Genomic DNA, 15,358 nt, shown 5'->3' on the forward strand with positions numbered 1-15,358 from the left:
GGGGAGGGAAATAAGAGGATGGGGGAGGGGTGGTCAAGGACTGGGAAGGGGACCTGGGGTGAGGTGGGCCGACAGGCCGCATGGATTCCTGCAGGGACCCAGGCCTGAAATCTGTCAAGCCGCATTCTGTTGCCCTCGGCGACCGAGGGGTGTGCCTTGGGGCCGGCTGGCCCCAGCTCAGCCTGGAGGCCTAGCGCTGGCTGGAGCACTCATTAGGAGCAGTTTTCCCATTGTCGATTCAGAGGATATTTCGAATCTATTTTGAACCTGCCTGCATGTTTCTCGCTTTCCTAGCCCCTCGGAGCCCCAGCTGGCTACACGCCTTAAAGCCAGAACCTCCTCCACAGTTTGGTATCTTTATTTCCTCGCTTTCCATTCATTCTTAAAACCACTTCACTCCATCTTCTGTGTCTGGCACCTATGGAAATTGCTCAAGCCAAGGTCACTGGAGACTTCCATGTGGCCAAACCTAATGGACGCTTTTCCTGTATCTCCTTGCCGTTTCTTAGTGTTAGTGGTGTGTGTCGACTCTCCCTGAAACATTTTCCAGGTTTCTCTCCTTCAGCCTTGTCCGCTCCTTCTCAGTCTCATTTGCTGCCTCCTTCCCCTTTCTTTAGTTGCTGATGAGGCTCTTGGTTCTTTCCTAGACTGTCTTCTCTCATTCTGCACTTTCTTCTCATATTTTATTCACTCTCAAGTCTCCAAATTTCAACTCTCAGAAATGGATACTTTCCAGTCAGCTACCCAAGCTGGAATCCTGGGCAACATTCTAGATTAATCTCTGTCTGTCACCCTATATCTTATGTCAGCAAGTTCTGCCACATCCACTACCTATTTTTCAAATTCATTCACTTCACTCCATCTCACCCACTGCTGCCAAACTTAATCTAGGCCACACACCCCCTTTTTTCCTTGATTGCTTTGATAACATACCCTCTTGCTTACTTCCCGTTACTACTCTAACATAATTTTTCTTTACTAAAAAAAAAAAAAAAAATCTATCCAATCATTTATTTATTCAACAAGTGTGCTTTGAGCACCTAGTATATACCAGGTACTATTAGGCACTGAAGATTAATGATGAGCAAGATACACTATGCCCTTGTTGCCATGGTGCTGACAGTCTAAGGGGAATGTCAGATAAGAATAAAATTACAGATATAATAATTACCATGAAGGGAAAGGTGAATGGTGTCTTGAGAACACACAGGAGCACAAGCTAAACTGTACTGGAGGGTACGGAGAGAGGACTGAGGAAGGCTGAGAACATGACATTTGAACTAAGCAGTAAAGGATAAGTAGGACTTAAGCTGGGAGGGTAGGGAAAGGGAGTTCTGGGCAGAAGGGGAATCGTGTGTAAATACCTTATGGAAGGAGAGAGCATGATGTCCTCAAGGAATCAAAAGAAGATCAGTGATGCTGGACAGCAAAGTGCCAAATGTGGAAGGAAGGTAGAGGCCGGGCTGAGCTGGACAATTTAGACCATGTTAAGAATTTTGATCATAAAGCCTTTGTCCTTGGTGTGGACTTTTGATAGTAGTAGATGTAGAACATCAAGCAAATTCAGAAATTTTTCTTGGATAAAAGATCGTCAGTTTTGGGGGACAGATTTAATATGGGGAGAGACGGAAAAGGTGGTGCCAAGGACGGAATTCCTACTTCTGGTTTATAGAACAGGTTGGATGGTCATGTTATTCCATGAGCCAGGGTCCTGAAAGAGGACCAGTTAGGGTGTGGGAGAGAAACATGAGTGAGTATGTTGGTTTGAGAGGCCCTTCAGACATCCAGCTAGAGATATTGAGTAGAAAGTTGAATGTATCTCTCTAGAGCTCAGATGAAGGTTCTGAAATGGAGGTATACTTTTGGAAATCATCTGTTTGTAGGGAGCAACTGAAGTTATGAGCATGAATGAATACTTGTATTGAATATTGAGTGAGAATGAGAAAACAGCATGAGAATAAGCCATGAGAAACTCTAGCAGAGGAAGATGAGCCAGCAAAGGAGTGTAAGAAACCATCAGACAGTATCGAGAGTGTAGGAAGAAAATCAGGAGATTCAGTGCGTGAAAGCCATGGCTGAAAGCTGGGTGAGAGGCCGTGGTGTCAGATGCTGCCGAAAGTACAACCAGGATGAGGACTCCCAAGCGTCTGTTGCAGTAAATGACACTGGGGTCATGTTGACCTTGGAAGGAGCTGTTACTGAGGTGTGTTAGGAGTGAAAGCAGGACTGGAAAGAGTTGAAGCGTGAGATCCAGGTGAGGAAATGGCAACTGTGAGTAAAGACAGCTCTTTCAAGAAGTTCATGGTGTCAGGTCGGGAAAGATTCTGTGCTTAAGTTGGGAGATAGTGGATCTCATTGAGGAGCCATTGACTACATGGAAGAAAAAATGGATCAACAGTGGTTAAAAAAAATTCCTAGAAAGGCATGAAAGGAAGAATTTAAATGACAGGTGAAGCAATTGGTTTTGGAGAAAAGGAGAGAAATGAATAGATGCTGAGTCAGTAAGTTTTTGGGCCTGAGGCTGTTCTCTGGCTGATGGCTCCCATTTCCTCAATGAATTAGGAGTGGGGGAGGGTGGCGTTATCCTCTGAGAGAGAGGGGTGATGAAGGGGTTGGTCCAAGGAGAGCTATGTTCTTGTCTCAGGCAGGTCTTCGCTGATGTATTGGCTAAAGTAAACTTTGGGATCCTCTCAGACATGACTGAAGTGATTTAGCATGCATACATGCGTTGGAGAAGGAAATGGCAACCCACTCCAGTATTCTTGCCTGGAGAATCTCAGGGACAGAGGAGCCTGGTGGGCTGCCGTGTATGGGGTCACACAGAGTCGGACATGACTGAAGCAACTTAGCGGCAGCAGCAGCAGCAGTGCCCTGTTCTTTTCCCATCGTAATACTCAATCATTTATTCAACAAATACAGAGTGCTTAGAGGGTTAGATACTGCCATCATGATGCAGTGTAATGAGCTCTTCAACAACTGTTTCTTGATAGACCTTGAAGTCCATCAAGGAAGAGCCATTTCTTTATTATTCATCTCTGTCTCCCCCATGCCTAACACAGTGCCTGGCATACAGTAAGCAGTCAGGCTAAAAAACCATTGACCTTGAGCAGGATTCATCCCCTACCCCTGTGGTCTCCTGTCAGCCCCTTCAGGCTTAGTGGCCACTCTTAGTTTCTCCCCTGAGGAGCCTGCCTGCTCCCTGCTTTGAGCCAGAATCCAAGTGGCTCCTTCCATCCTTGGAGAGGTCCCAGGTGTGAGTAGTACCAGTAGGAGGGGAGAGGTTGGGTTTTGCCCCCTCTTGAAGATACTGAGCAACGGGTCATTCTTTGACCTTAAGAAATAGAATGAAGGTGACTGCACTTTCTTGGGACAGGCACTCAGCTTCGGCACTCACAGCAGAACACCCGCTTCCCTCCTCCAGTGCTTTCTGATGGGCAGGGGTGTCCTGAAGTCACCCTGACTCCTCAGTGTTACAGCCTCACAGGGCATGTGCCCTTCTCAGACCACACCTCTAGATGCCAAGGAGATTGGTCCCGAATACTGAGAAACCTGGCTCCACACACTCCTGTTTTAGAGAAGGGCCCGTCATCCCTGTAATGCTCTGAGCGTGGCACAGTCATGGGGTCTTTCATCTCCTGAAACTCAGAGGAACAGCCTTTGAGCAAGGATGTCAGTTTAAGCCAGCCGTCCCCCTTTTTTCCTAGATCTCAGGCCTTGCTTGCCTGGGACCCCATACTACTTCCTTCTCAGGGACCCTTCAGCATTCTCCACCACCCTCCCTGATTCTCCTTCCCCGGCCCACGGGACCACACAAGCCTGTCTCAGTGTGTATTCCCAATTAGTTCTGAGCTACCTAGTTCTTAGTTCCTCTTACCCCTCCATCCTAACCAGGGGCCCCCTCTGCAGACGCACAGCACACTCTCTTTGGTCATGGAGTGTGGAGTAAGACACAGTCTTAGATGTTCCATTGGAATGCGGTGGTGCTGGGCATGGTGAGACGCAGAGGAGGGAATGGGCACGTGAAGAGGGGAGAGGGGACCAAACAGGAAAGACTTACTGCTTAGGACCTGCAATGGCTAAGCCAGGTTTTGAAACACGATCAGAGGTCCTTACAAAGGGAGACAGGATTCCAAGCCGAGAGATCAGTGTAAACAAAGAGCCAGGGCTAGGTGGGTGTGACATGTTCTTGTGGCTGGGGCATAAGCTGAGGAGGAGGCAGGATGGGGAGAGGGTCTGAGGGGTCACAGGGATTGGCTCAAGGAGGCTCTTGGTGATCTGCTAACAAGCACAGACTTTATCCTAAAGCCAGCAGTGAGCCATCTAATTTTTTGAGCTGGAGAGTGACACAATCTGGTTTCCATTTTTGGAAGATTACTGTGGTTCTGGGTAGAGGCAGAGCCGTTTATTTTTCTTGTTGGTGCCAGTGGCCACGAGATTTCTCATTGCCAAGGGGAAGCCATACTGAGCAGACCAGCAGTCAGTTACGTGGGAGGCAGACACGTGGACAGGAACCGTTTTTCATTTCTTTCACAGATGCGTGCATGGCATCGTGCTAGGGTCTGAGGAGCTAGAAATGACGGAGAGGTGAGCTATGGCACCCGCCTCGCAAGCGGGGCAGTGCACCTGGGAGATGGCCAAGCCTTGCCCGGCAGCCTAAACACCTCCCTGCAGCCAGTGCTCAGGGTTGAGAGCTCTGCCAAGGAGGCAGAAAGAACTGAGGCCGTGGGTTCGGGGAGACAAAGAGCTCAGGGTGAACAGGGAGCTAGAGAGCGCTCAGGTGAGAAATTGAGGAGAAAGAACTGTGCAGTGAGAATCAGAGAGGAAGGTGTGTGTTGGGGGCAAACAGTGGGGTCAGTTGCCTGTTGGGGGAGGTCAGGTAGGAAGAGAGAACTGAGTCAGGCTGTCAGGGAGGGGAGGAGAGTGTGGTAGGGGCTGTCTAAGGATGCGAGAAAATTGAGTAGTTGGTGAGGGAGAACAAACTGAGGGGGACATCCAGGGAGTGAGCATAGAAGGGAGTCATAGAAGGGGAGAAGCTTCCAGTGGAAGGTCAGGGAGATGGGGAGGGTGGAATGGGGTTCTGAGGGTGGGATCCATCATTAGGGTGATGGGCTGGGAAGCCTGAGAAGGTGATCTACAAAGGGCTTCTGAGGATGCAGGAGGTGGTTCAGGGGGCCAGGAGGGGTGGACTGTCACTGAGGAACAGGTGAGCCCCTCACCAGAAGAGCAAGTGGAGTTTGCTTGGGGCACCGTGAGCAGTGGCTGACACACAGTACGTGACCACTGTGTGTTCTCTGAAACTGGCAGAGGGGATGCTCAGTGGGGCCAGGGGAGATGGGAGGGCAGACCATACATTGATTCAACTAGTATTTATTGAGTTCTTGCTTTGTGTCAGCACTGAGCTAAGCTGTAGGCATACTGCATTGAATAAAAAAAAGGCAAAATCCTCACCACCATGGAACTCAAATTATAGTCACGAGAAGGCAGTCATTAAACCAAGTAAATAATAAATTAGCTTGTTAGATGGTACTGGTGCTGGGGAGAGTTTGGGAACGGCTGGGAGGGGGCATGGGGGCCTACAGTCTTAGGGTATTCAGGGAAGGCCTCCCTGAAAAGGTGACATTTAGGTAAAGACCTGAGGGGCTGGGGGTCCGGATCAAAGGCTCCTGCGGTGACCCAGAAGCACCATAGGTGCTGGCAGAGGAAGTGGTACCCGAGGTGAGATACTTGATAGAAACAGTCATCAAAATGCAGCTTCAACTGGTCAAAGGAGCCATGAATTGGAGCTCAAGACCCTTGTTCTGTGACCTGAGGGCTCAGGACCTTGCCCTTGGGGGCTTGGTCTGCAGTTCATTCTCTCGTCTTCCCGGTCACTCCTACAGGGTGGACTTGGGGGCCAGTTGAGCCCAGTGATTTACGATGAGAGCACCAGAGCCCAGAGAGCTCACAGTGTTGGGGCTGTGGGTAGTGGTGTGGCAGGAGGCAGGGAGCAGGCAGTGTCCAGTGTCTAGAACACAGGAGCTAGCTCCTCACCAGCCGCACTCCTGGTACAGTAAGCCCCAGTTGGATGACTTGGGGGTGGGGATGCACAGAGAGCCATTGTTATGGAGTCTCTGCCATTGGGAGCGAGGGCAAATCAGGGGCTGGCTGTGCTATCCCTGGCAGCTCGGGGCTGGGGGTTGGGGATGGGGTGGACCTGGCCTGGGCCTGGCCACTGCAGGTGGTTGTTGAGTGGGTGTGGTGGTGATGGTGGACAGAGCGGAGCCCAGTTACTCTCCTGGGACAACAGCTCACAGGACACAGTGGTATGTGCTGGCCTACTGAGTGCAGGGAGGTGAGGAGGTGCAGGGCACAGGCCTGGGGCTGAAGCAGGGGTGTTGCTATGCTGACCTGGAGGCTCAGCATGGTCTCCTCTCCCCGCTTGCAGGATTTGCTGAGGCCATGTCTGTTCCATCATCCCTGAGCCAGTCGGCCATTAATGCCAACAGCCACGGAGGCCCCGCATTGAGCCTGCCCCTGCCCCTGCACGCTGCCCACAACCAGCTGCTCAACGCCAAGCTGCAGGCCACGGCCGTGGGACCCAAGGATCTGCGCAGCGCCATGGGGGAGGGTGGTGGGCCCGAGCCAGGCCCTGCCAACGCCAAATGGCTAAAGGAGGGCCAGAACCAACTCCGGCGGGCCGCCACAGCCCACCGTGACCAGAACCGCAATGTGACCTTGACCCTGGCTGAGGAGGCCAGCCAGGAACCCGAGATGGCACCCCTGGGCCCCAAAGGCCTGATGCACCTGTACTCTGAGCTGGAGCTCTCCGCCCACAATGCGGCCAACAGAGGGCCGCGAGGACCTGGCCTGATCATCAGCACCCAAGAGCAGGGCCCGGATGAGGGAGAGGAGAAGGCAGCGGGGGAGGCCGAGGAGGATGATGAGGAAGAGGAGGAGGAAGAGGAGGAGGACTTATCTTCTCCCCCAGGGCTGCCGGAGCCCCTGGAGAGCACGGAGGTGCCCCCTGGGCCCCAGGCCCTGGCAGACGGCCCCCGAGAGCACAGCAAGAGCGCCAGCCTCCTGTTTGGCATGCGGAACAGCGCAGCCAGCGACGAGGACTCAAGCTGGGCCACCTTATCCCAGGGCAGCCCCTCTTATGGCTCCCCGGAGGACACAGGTACCTTGTGCAGCTTGATGTGGGGAACGTGGGAGGGAGAGAGGGCAGAAGGTGGGTCCCTCCGTACAGAGGCCGGTGTCCGCCTGGGCGGGGGTCACCAAGCCCATGTCCTCAGTCCTCAGCAGGCCATGCCCTGTTTTTCTGGAAAGAAATGTCCCTACATACTGAGAGTGCTTGAACAAGTGGATAGACCTTTCCATCACACACCCCCGATGGATGATGGACTGGTCTGTTTATGAGGCACTTACCAAGTACTGGCTTTCTGCTCAGTATTATGGTATTAAATCTGCACACCAATGGGAGGTAGACATCATTAGTATGCCCATAGTACAGGGGACAAAAAATGGGCCTGGAGAGATTTAGTCCTCTCCCAAGGTCACCCATGGGCTTCCCTGGTGGTTCAGACGGTAAAGAATCCTCCTGCAATGCGGGAGACCTGGGTTCCATCCCTGGGTTGGGAAGATTCCCTGGAGAAGGGAATGGCTACCCACTCCAGTATTCTGGCCTAGAGAATTCCATAGACAGAGGAGCCTGGCAGGCTACAGTCCATGAGTCACAAAGCGACGGACACGACTGAGTGACTTCCACTTTCAAGGTCACCCACAGTCTGAGATCACAGTAGAACTGGGATCGAAACCAGGTCCAAGTGCAAACCCGAGCTCTGGGCCCTTACACTGTCACTGATGCATATGGCCGGACAAACCCAGGTGCCCTCTAGGCAGTTTTGAACAGGCAGCAGCTCCTCACAGAGGTCCATTGGGAAGGATTGGAGTGTTATGTACAGAGCACCACGCTGGATGTTGCAAAAGTAATGTTTTGTTAGGAAGAGGATATTGACTAAAAGGAAACAAAGGAAGAATAAGAGACTGCTTTGTTGGGATGAGGGGATAGATATTAGGACTCCAAGGATTGATCCTTCAATGGGTCCCATTTAAAGAAGTTGAGTCTCTGCATTTGCTAGTATCACATGGAGATGCAGATAGAGCTGAGGAGCAAACGGCAGAGATAATGGGCTGCAGCCGCAAGCCTGTGCTGGATGGTAGTGTGAGCAAAGACTCTTCCCACTCTAGGCAGCAGGCACCTTACCCAGAACCAGCCTGGGGAACCTTGGCAGAGAACAGGCAGTTCAGATGAGTGAAGGGCAGCATGCCATCTCCTTTCAAAAAACTTACTATGGACATTTTCAGACATATACGAAAATAACAGAATAATGAACCTGACTTACCCATGACCCAGTTTCAACAATTATCAACACCCGGCTGACCTTGTTGCATCCATACCCCCACCTAGTACTCCTGGGCCCCAGCCTAGGCTATTTTGAAGCAAATACATCTGTAAATGTTCACTCATGCATTTCTTTTTTTTTAATCTTGATTGATTGATTTTTGGCTGCGCTTGGTCTTAGCTGTTGCGGTGAGCTTTCTCTAGTTGAGACAAGTGGGGGCTACTCTCTTGTTATGGTGCTCCATCTTTTCATTGCTGTGGCTCTTTTGTTATGGAGCACGGGCTGTAGAATGCTCAGGCTTTAGTAGTTGTGGCACATGGGCCTCGTTGCCCTGTGGTATGTGGAATCTTCTCAGACCAGGGATAGAATCCGTGTCCCCTGCACTGGCTGGTGGATTCTTAACCACTGGACCACTAGAGAAGTCTCCCAACTCGTGCATGTCTAAAATATAAAACACTTTTTAAAAGTCCAGGGACTTCTCTGGTGGTGCAGTGGTTAAGACTCTGTGTTTCCATTGCAGGGGGCACAGTTTCCATCCCTAGTTGGGAACTAAGATCCTACATGCATGCTCCTGCCTGCCCCCCACCCCCACCAAAAAAAAATCCGAACTACTAAAATCATGTCCACAGAAATTTAACAGTACTTCCTCAATATCACTGAATATCTAGTCAGTGTTGACATTTCCCAGTTGTCTAATGAATGTGCTCCTTGCCCTTCTAAAATTTGATTCATCTCATCAGTATCCAAATAGGAACTGACCTTTTGATGGTTGGTATGTCTCAAGGGTTCTTTTGATCTGTACCTTATCCCTCCATCTCTATTTTGCTCAAAATTTTGTTGTTGTTTTAATTGAAGCCACTGTGTTGTCTGCCCTGGGTTTTCCATGTTCTGGATTTGAATAAGTTCTACTTCCCCCGAATTTCCCGTAAATTGGCAGTGAGTTCTAGAGCCTTCATCAAATTCAGAGTTTTTGTTTTTGTTCGCATTTTGTTTAAAAGGAGACTTCACAGGTGGTATTGAGTACTTCTACCAAAGACAAAATCTAATTGCCTGTCTTTAGAGGGATGTTAGCAACCGTCAGTGATCACTGCCCAGATCCCCTTTATAGGGAACTGCTGCTACTCCACTCCAGCTGGTTACTCATAGGGTTAGGTGTGGGGAAATGTCTTAGTGGAGTCAGTTCTTCAAGGGAAACTAAAACTAGATGTCGACGTGAAACATCCCAATTTCTAAATGTTAGCAACCAAATCTGTTTTTTAAAAAAGTACCACACAGGCCAAACAAAATCTATCTGAGGCTTACACCGGTCTGCAGGCGGCTTATTTGCACCCTCTGCCTCAGGGGGTGTCAATCAGGGGCCAAACAATGGAGAGCCTGGATGCTCTGGGGTCCCTGGATGGTCACTATGGTGGTCACTCCTATGAGCCTTCTGAGAGTGGGAGGACGGAAGTGCTCAAGAGCTGGGAAGAGTGTGCCGGTTGCGGACAGTGACCTCAGCAAGGGAGCTGGTGTGGTGAGAGGATGGGCAAGGATCAAGGTCTGCTGGAGGCAGTGGAAATCGAGAATCTCAGAATAGGCTGCATCATTGCCTACTCTCTTATGACTATTGCTATGACCAGGAAGACCACAGAGGAGGTCTGGTCTCCTGTAGGAACGTGGTAGAATTGAGCAAACATTATTTTCTCCTTCCCACCCTAGGATCTCCACAAGGTTGTTAATTGAATGTGGAAGTATATGAGTGAATGAATGGATGGATGGATGAATGATGAGCGAATGATAAATGAATGAACTTTCCTACCTGTGTTGGGTTCATACTCAGTGCCAGGTCCTGTCCTAAATGCTGAGAATACATACTACAAGTGACAGATATTCCTGCCCTTATAGCACTCAGTCTAGTATTTTGACAGAAGCAAACAGGTAGTTTGAGCCCTGGGGTTGGGGAGGTGCAGGAAGAGCATGGTAATAGAACCAGGGATGGGTCAGTTTTGAGAAGGGACCTTTACACTGATATCCATCCAGTAGGTGGTGCCAGGTGATGTTTGAGGGAATGGAGGCTGGGATCAGAGAGGATATGGGGCATGTCCCAGGCAGGGAGAGAGACCAGGGGTGAGGGGAGTGGTCAGAGGTAAGGCTGAGAGGCGGGTGAGTAGGGGCTCCTAAGGTCCTACAAACCCGGTGGAGGTATTGGGTTCTGTCCTGGGGGCAAAGATAAAACAATTAGAGTATGCAACTGGAGAGAAGGTTGTTAGCATTTTGGAACAGTCATTTGGGCTGTAGCATGCAGCTCAGATTAGAAAGGGCTAAATAGGAAGAGGGAGACCAACTTGGGAGGCTGTTGCAGTGACCTAGCTGGACTTGGGGAGTGAGTAGGGCTGGGGAAAGAGAGAGAGCAGGTGACTACATCCGGCTTAGCCAAGGAGGCCTGTGTGGATGAGTGAATGATACATGAACCTTTGAGTGCGTGGGGGGAGCGCCTGAATGAATTGGCGCAGGAGTGAAAGTGTGCATTTCTAAATAAATGTATGCTTGTGGAAGCAAGGGCCGGGGTGGGGCTGTGCTCGGAGGAGATGTGCCAAGCTCCAGAAGGGCCTCCCAGATGGTCCGGGGGGAGAGCGGCCCCTCCAGGACAGATCGGAAGGATGAAGCTCTTTGAGGCAGGAAGGTGCCGACTGACAGGGATGGCAGATGGATTGGTGTGTGTGACTCAGTCAGGAGAGGTGACCTGGTCCTCAGATTCAGGGGCATATGACCCTTCAGGAAGAAGGGTGTGGCTCTGGGGGACACAGCTGTCCTAGGTGCGGTGTTCCTGGAAGGTTTGGCGGGAAAGCCCTGAAGACGGTGGACGGTTCCCAGGGAAACACGGGCATTCTAATTCCCTGGGGCCTGAGGGGAGAGGAGGCTGGGGGGAGGGAGGCAGTAACGGGTACCTGGAGGCTGGATGGGCAAGAAGAGCCCCTCCTCTCTGAGGCCACTTCATTGGAAGCCGAGGGTGGTGAGGCACCTTGCCAAAGTGACTCTCGCATCAGGCACACAGTCACCTTGGTGTAGCCACGCCCACTTCCAGCCCTCCTCGCCTGGTTGCCCAGCAGCCTGGGTCTGGGGACTGACTGCCTGTCCGTCAGTGCTGCCTCTTGGACCAGTCAGGATTCCTGGTTTCCCTGGTAACGGGAAGCACGTCAGCAGTCTGGGCGCTCCCAGCCGGTCCTGGTGCTGCGGTTGCCGAGGAGACGCTGCAGCCTAGCTGGGCCCTGGCAGGTGAGGGGGTTTGGTGCTGGGAAGCCCCAAGCCCAGCCTCAAGCTTGCTGGGGCCCAGCCCCTGAAGCCCACTCTTCGCTTGAACTGCTTGGCAGATTCTGGGCAGGGGCGGGATCCCTGGGAGCCTGGAAGCCACACCCTGTTTGCAGGGAGAGCTCTAGGCTTTGCAGGGCCCCAGGTGGCTGGGGTGTTCCCACGAGGCTGAGCCTCCTGTCGTCCCTAAGGCTGGGCTTGACTGTGGCACTGAGGTGATCGCTGCGGGTGGTGGGATGGAGATTCAGGATTGGGGGAGGGGATCTAGGATCAGAAAGAAGAGATGTGAACAGGGAAGGCTGGGGTCTCACGAGCTGCACCCTCCATCCCCACTCCAAGGGGGTTCCCTTCCCTTGTGGTCCCGGCCCCTCCCTGGTGAGCCCCAGGTGGGGGAGGATCCTGCCTGGCAGGCGCTCTGCCCTGGTGATAAGTGGGCGGGATGAGCTTCTCTCTGCAGCCCAGCACCAGGCTGTGAGCCCAGCTGGCCGGGCTGGAGGGGCTGTGAGGAGGCAGGGTGGAGCAGGAGGGGCTGGGAAGGAGCGCCATGTTCTCCCAGGACTTTTTCCTGGCCATCCTCCTGCAGGATAGTAGCCCAGGTGAGGGGCGGCATGCGCCTGGGCACCATGTGGGGTGGGGTGGCAGGGAGCATGGGCGTGGTGGAGGTGTGAGCTGGGCTGCGGGGCTGGAATGGTGTGGCTCTGCTCAGAGAGGGGAGGGTATGTCACAGGTGTGTGGTGTGCGCGTGTGCATGAAATGTCTGCACGTGTGTGTGGTAAGGGTCAAGGTGTGTCTGTGGTATTTGCACACATGTGGCAGAGGTTGACATATGTTGCGTGTCTGTGCATTCACTGTGGGTGTGGTACCCACACATGTGTTGGGGGGCATTATGGATGTAGTCTGCACATGTGTGTGGCAGGGGCTACAATATACATCTGTGTGTGCACACACCTTTGTGGATGGTGGCTGCATTAGTGAATGGGTGGAGTTGATGTGCGTGTGTTTGTCCCTGCACATGTGTGTGCACCTGAATGCAATACCTGCCATCTGTGTAGGTGTCTCCTGTGTGTGCACACCCTTGTGTTTGTGGGGGCTACACAGGTGTGTAGTAGGGCTTGTATATGTTGTGTGTCTGTGTGCATGTGTGTGTACAGGGTAAGTGTGTCCACTGGAGATACGGATATGTATGACAGGTCATTTGGGGTCACTCAACCTCCTTGCCTTCTCTCTGCCTCCCTCCTTCCCTCTGTGTGGCCACATTAGCCAGGATCAGGGCCCAGGAGGAGACCTGAGTCACGTTCCCTGCTGGTGACTCCCATGCTGTGACTCCAGACTTCAGGCTCTAGGCGGAAGCAGGAATCTTAAGTTGGAGCCCTTCCCCCACCCCTTCTCCACCACTGGGTCTCAGGAGGGGACTGGGCATAGCACCCACGATTCTCTTGTTAGGTAGGCAGACCCTTACCAAGACCACCCCCCCCAACCCGGCAGATTCCTTTTGGAACCCCAACGCCTTCGAGACGGATTCCGACCTGCCGGCTGGATGGATGAGGGTCCAGGACACCTCAGGGACCTACTACTGGCACATCCCCACGGGGACCACTCAGTGGGAGCCCCCGGGCCGGGCCTCACCATCACAGGGGAGCAGCCCCCGAGAGGAGTCCCAGGTGAAGCTCACAGGCCTGAGAGTTCTGACCTGGGGTGGAGGGGGGTGCTGCTGGAGCAAGATAAGCCAGCCACTCCTTGCTCCCATTCATGCTTCTAGCTCACCTGGACCGGCTTCACTCACGGAGAACGCTTTGAGGATGGAGAATTTTGGAAGGTGAGTGAGGGGACCTCCTTCACTATGAGGGAGCTGGAGACGGGGCATCATTTGGGTCCTGATTTCTCTCTCCCCTTGCTCAGGACGAGCCCAGTGAGGAGGCCCCAATGGATTTGGGGCTGAAGGACCCCGAGGAGGGGATGTTGCCTTTCCCAGCTCAGAGCCTCAGGTGAGTGGGCTGGCAGTAGGATGGGTCTGTCTGGAAGGGGCCTTGGGACGGCTCCCTCTTCGGGGGCCTGTACCAAGTGTTACATCTGCCTCCAGCCCGGAGCCATTGCCCCAAGAGGAGGAGAAGCTGCCCCCACGGAATGCCAACCCAGGGATCAAGGTGTGTTCAAGGCAATGCCTGTGCCCAAGTTGGGCCCCCGTGAACAGGCGCACCCTCGGGTCAGGTTCTGGGGTCTCTCTGGTCTCAGTACAGCTCCGCAGGTCCTCAGCTCTTGCACTCTCAGCACAGACCCTTGTGTCTGAGCGGGAGGCACTTCAGTTTATAACTCAGGCAGCCCTGTGTCTTGGCAGGGGGTCCTTCCTGGCTGGGCTCAGGTGCTTCCTGCCCAGGGGTCTCCTCTGAGACCATCAGCCCTCCTGCAACTCTGTCCTGTTTGTGGAGCCTCTTATGTCCTCCCACCTGCCGTGCTCTGAGTCGGGAACTCCTCTGGTCTCAGCAGAGTGCCCTGTGTCCTGGCTGGGGGCTCTTCTGGGTTTAGACCAGACCCTCTATCTCCTACCCCCTCTTTTGTGTCTGGCAGTGTTTCGCCGTTCGCTCCCTAGGCTGGGTGGAGATGACCGAGGAGGAGCTGGCCCCTGGCCGCAGCAGCGTGGCAGTCAACAATTGCATCCGTCAGCTCTCCTACCACAAAAACAATCTGCACGACCCCATGTCTGGGGGCTGGGGCGAGGTGAGCTGGCAGGGTGGCAGGGTGGCGGTGAAGTGCAGAAACTGGGAGAGCTGGGAGAACCAAGCTGCCCCTCTGCCAGGGCTGGGGAGGCGGGTGCAGACCCACCAGGCAAGTCTGCGAGATGAAAGTGTGACTCCTGATCGGGAGATGGTTGCCTAACAGCGATGGCGTTGATAAAAGGAGTCACGTCAGAGATGAAAGGTGTGAGCTTTGTTAGAGTTGAAGCCTGCAGGGTGGCTGGTCCCACACCAAAGAAAGGGCCCTAGAGGAGTGGCTCACCTCCCTCGAGCTGGAAGTGGCAAAGATCAGCCACCTTCCCGGCTGGGGCACCGCTGAGCATCTGCTTCCTGGGCCTGCAGGGAAAGGACCTGCTGTTGCAGCTGGAGGATGAGACGCTGAAGCTGGTGGAGCCACACAGTCAGGCCCTGCTGCACACCCAGCCCATCGTCAGCATCCGCGTGTGGGGCGTCGGGCGGGACAGCGGAAGGTGGGAGCAAGGCCGGGGCTCCGGGGTGGGGGCTCAGCCAGCAGTCAGAGCGAGGCCCTTCTCCCTAACTCTGTTGTTTGCCTCTCTTGTGCTGCCGGACCCAGAGAGAGGTACTATGCCTAATTTACCCTGACCATTCCTCTCCCCACCCCTGGACCAGATGCAGCAAAGTGCCCAAGTCCTCTATTCTGCCCCGCCCCTCCCTGCGCGCTGTGCTCGCCCATCCTCCCAGACCTCGGCATGCTTGCCTGTCTACCCTCTGGCCAGAAGGCAGTGCCCACAGGACAGCGACCCGAGGGCAGACGGATGGGGAGGGCGTGGGTGGGCGGGAGTGAGGGTCCGCACTGGAAGGCACTGGGAGACACTGAGGCGCCCCTCCCCCAACAGGGACTTTGCCTACGTAGCTCGCGATAAGCTGACCCAGATGCTCAAGTGCCACGTGTTTCGCTGTGAGGCACCCGCCAAGAACATCGCCACCAGCCTGCAT

General features: G+C 53.5%; 1 protein-coding gene across 1 annotated transcript in view; it reads left to right on the plus strand.

The window, feature by feature from the left end:
* APBB1 (amyloid beta (A4) precursor protein-binding, family B, member 1 (Fe65)) overlaps positions 1–15,358 on the plus strand; it is a gene marked incomplete at its 3' end in the record, with an annotated part of 22,867 nt that overhangs the window by 971 nt on the left and 6,538 nt on the right. The window contains exons 2-9 of the mRNA XM_010839149.1: positions 6,425–7,156; positions 13,155–13,330; positions 13,429–13,485; positions 13,569–13,654; positions 13,750–13,813; positions 14,235–14,384; positions 14,744–14,871; positions 15,259–15,354. Of these exons, the coding sequence (XP_010837451.1) occupies positions 6,439–7,156; positions 13,155–13,330; positions 13,429–13,485; positions 13,569–13,654; positions 13,750–13,813; positions 14,235–14,384; positions 14,744–14,871; positions 15,259–15,354 (1,475 nt within the window). The remainder of the gene's footprint in view (positions 1–6,424; positions 7,157–13,154; positions 13,331–13,428; positions 13,486–13,568; positions 13,655–13,749; positions 13,814–14,234; positions 14,385–14,743; positions 14,872–15,258; positions 15,355–15,358) is intronic.

The sequence above is a fragment of the Bison bison genome, unplaced genomic scaffold, assembly GCF_000754665.1.
Source record: "Bison bison bison isolate TAMUID 2011002044 unplaced genomic scaffold, Bison_UMD1.0 scf7180017864112, whole genome shotgun sequence".
In the NCBI taxonomy this organism is placed as follows: Eukaryota; Metazoa; Chordata; class Mammalia; order Artiodactyla; family Bovidae; genus Bison; species Bison bison.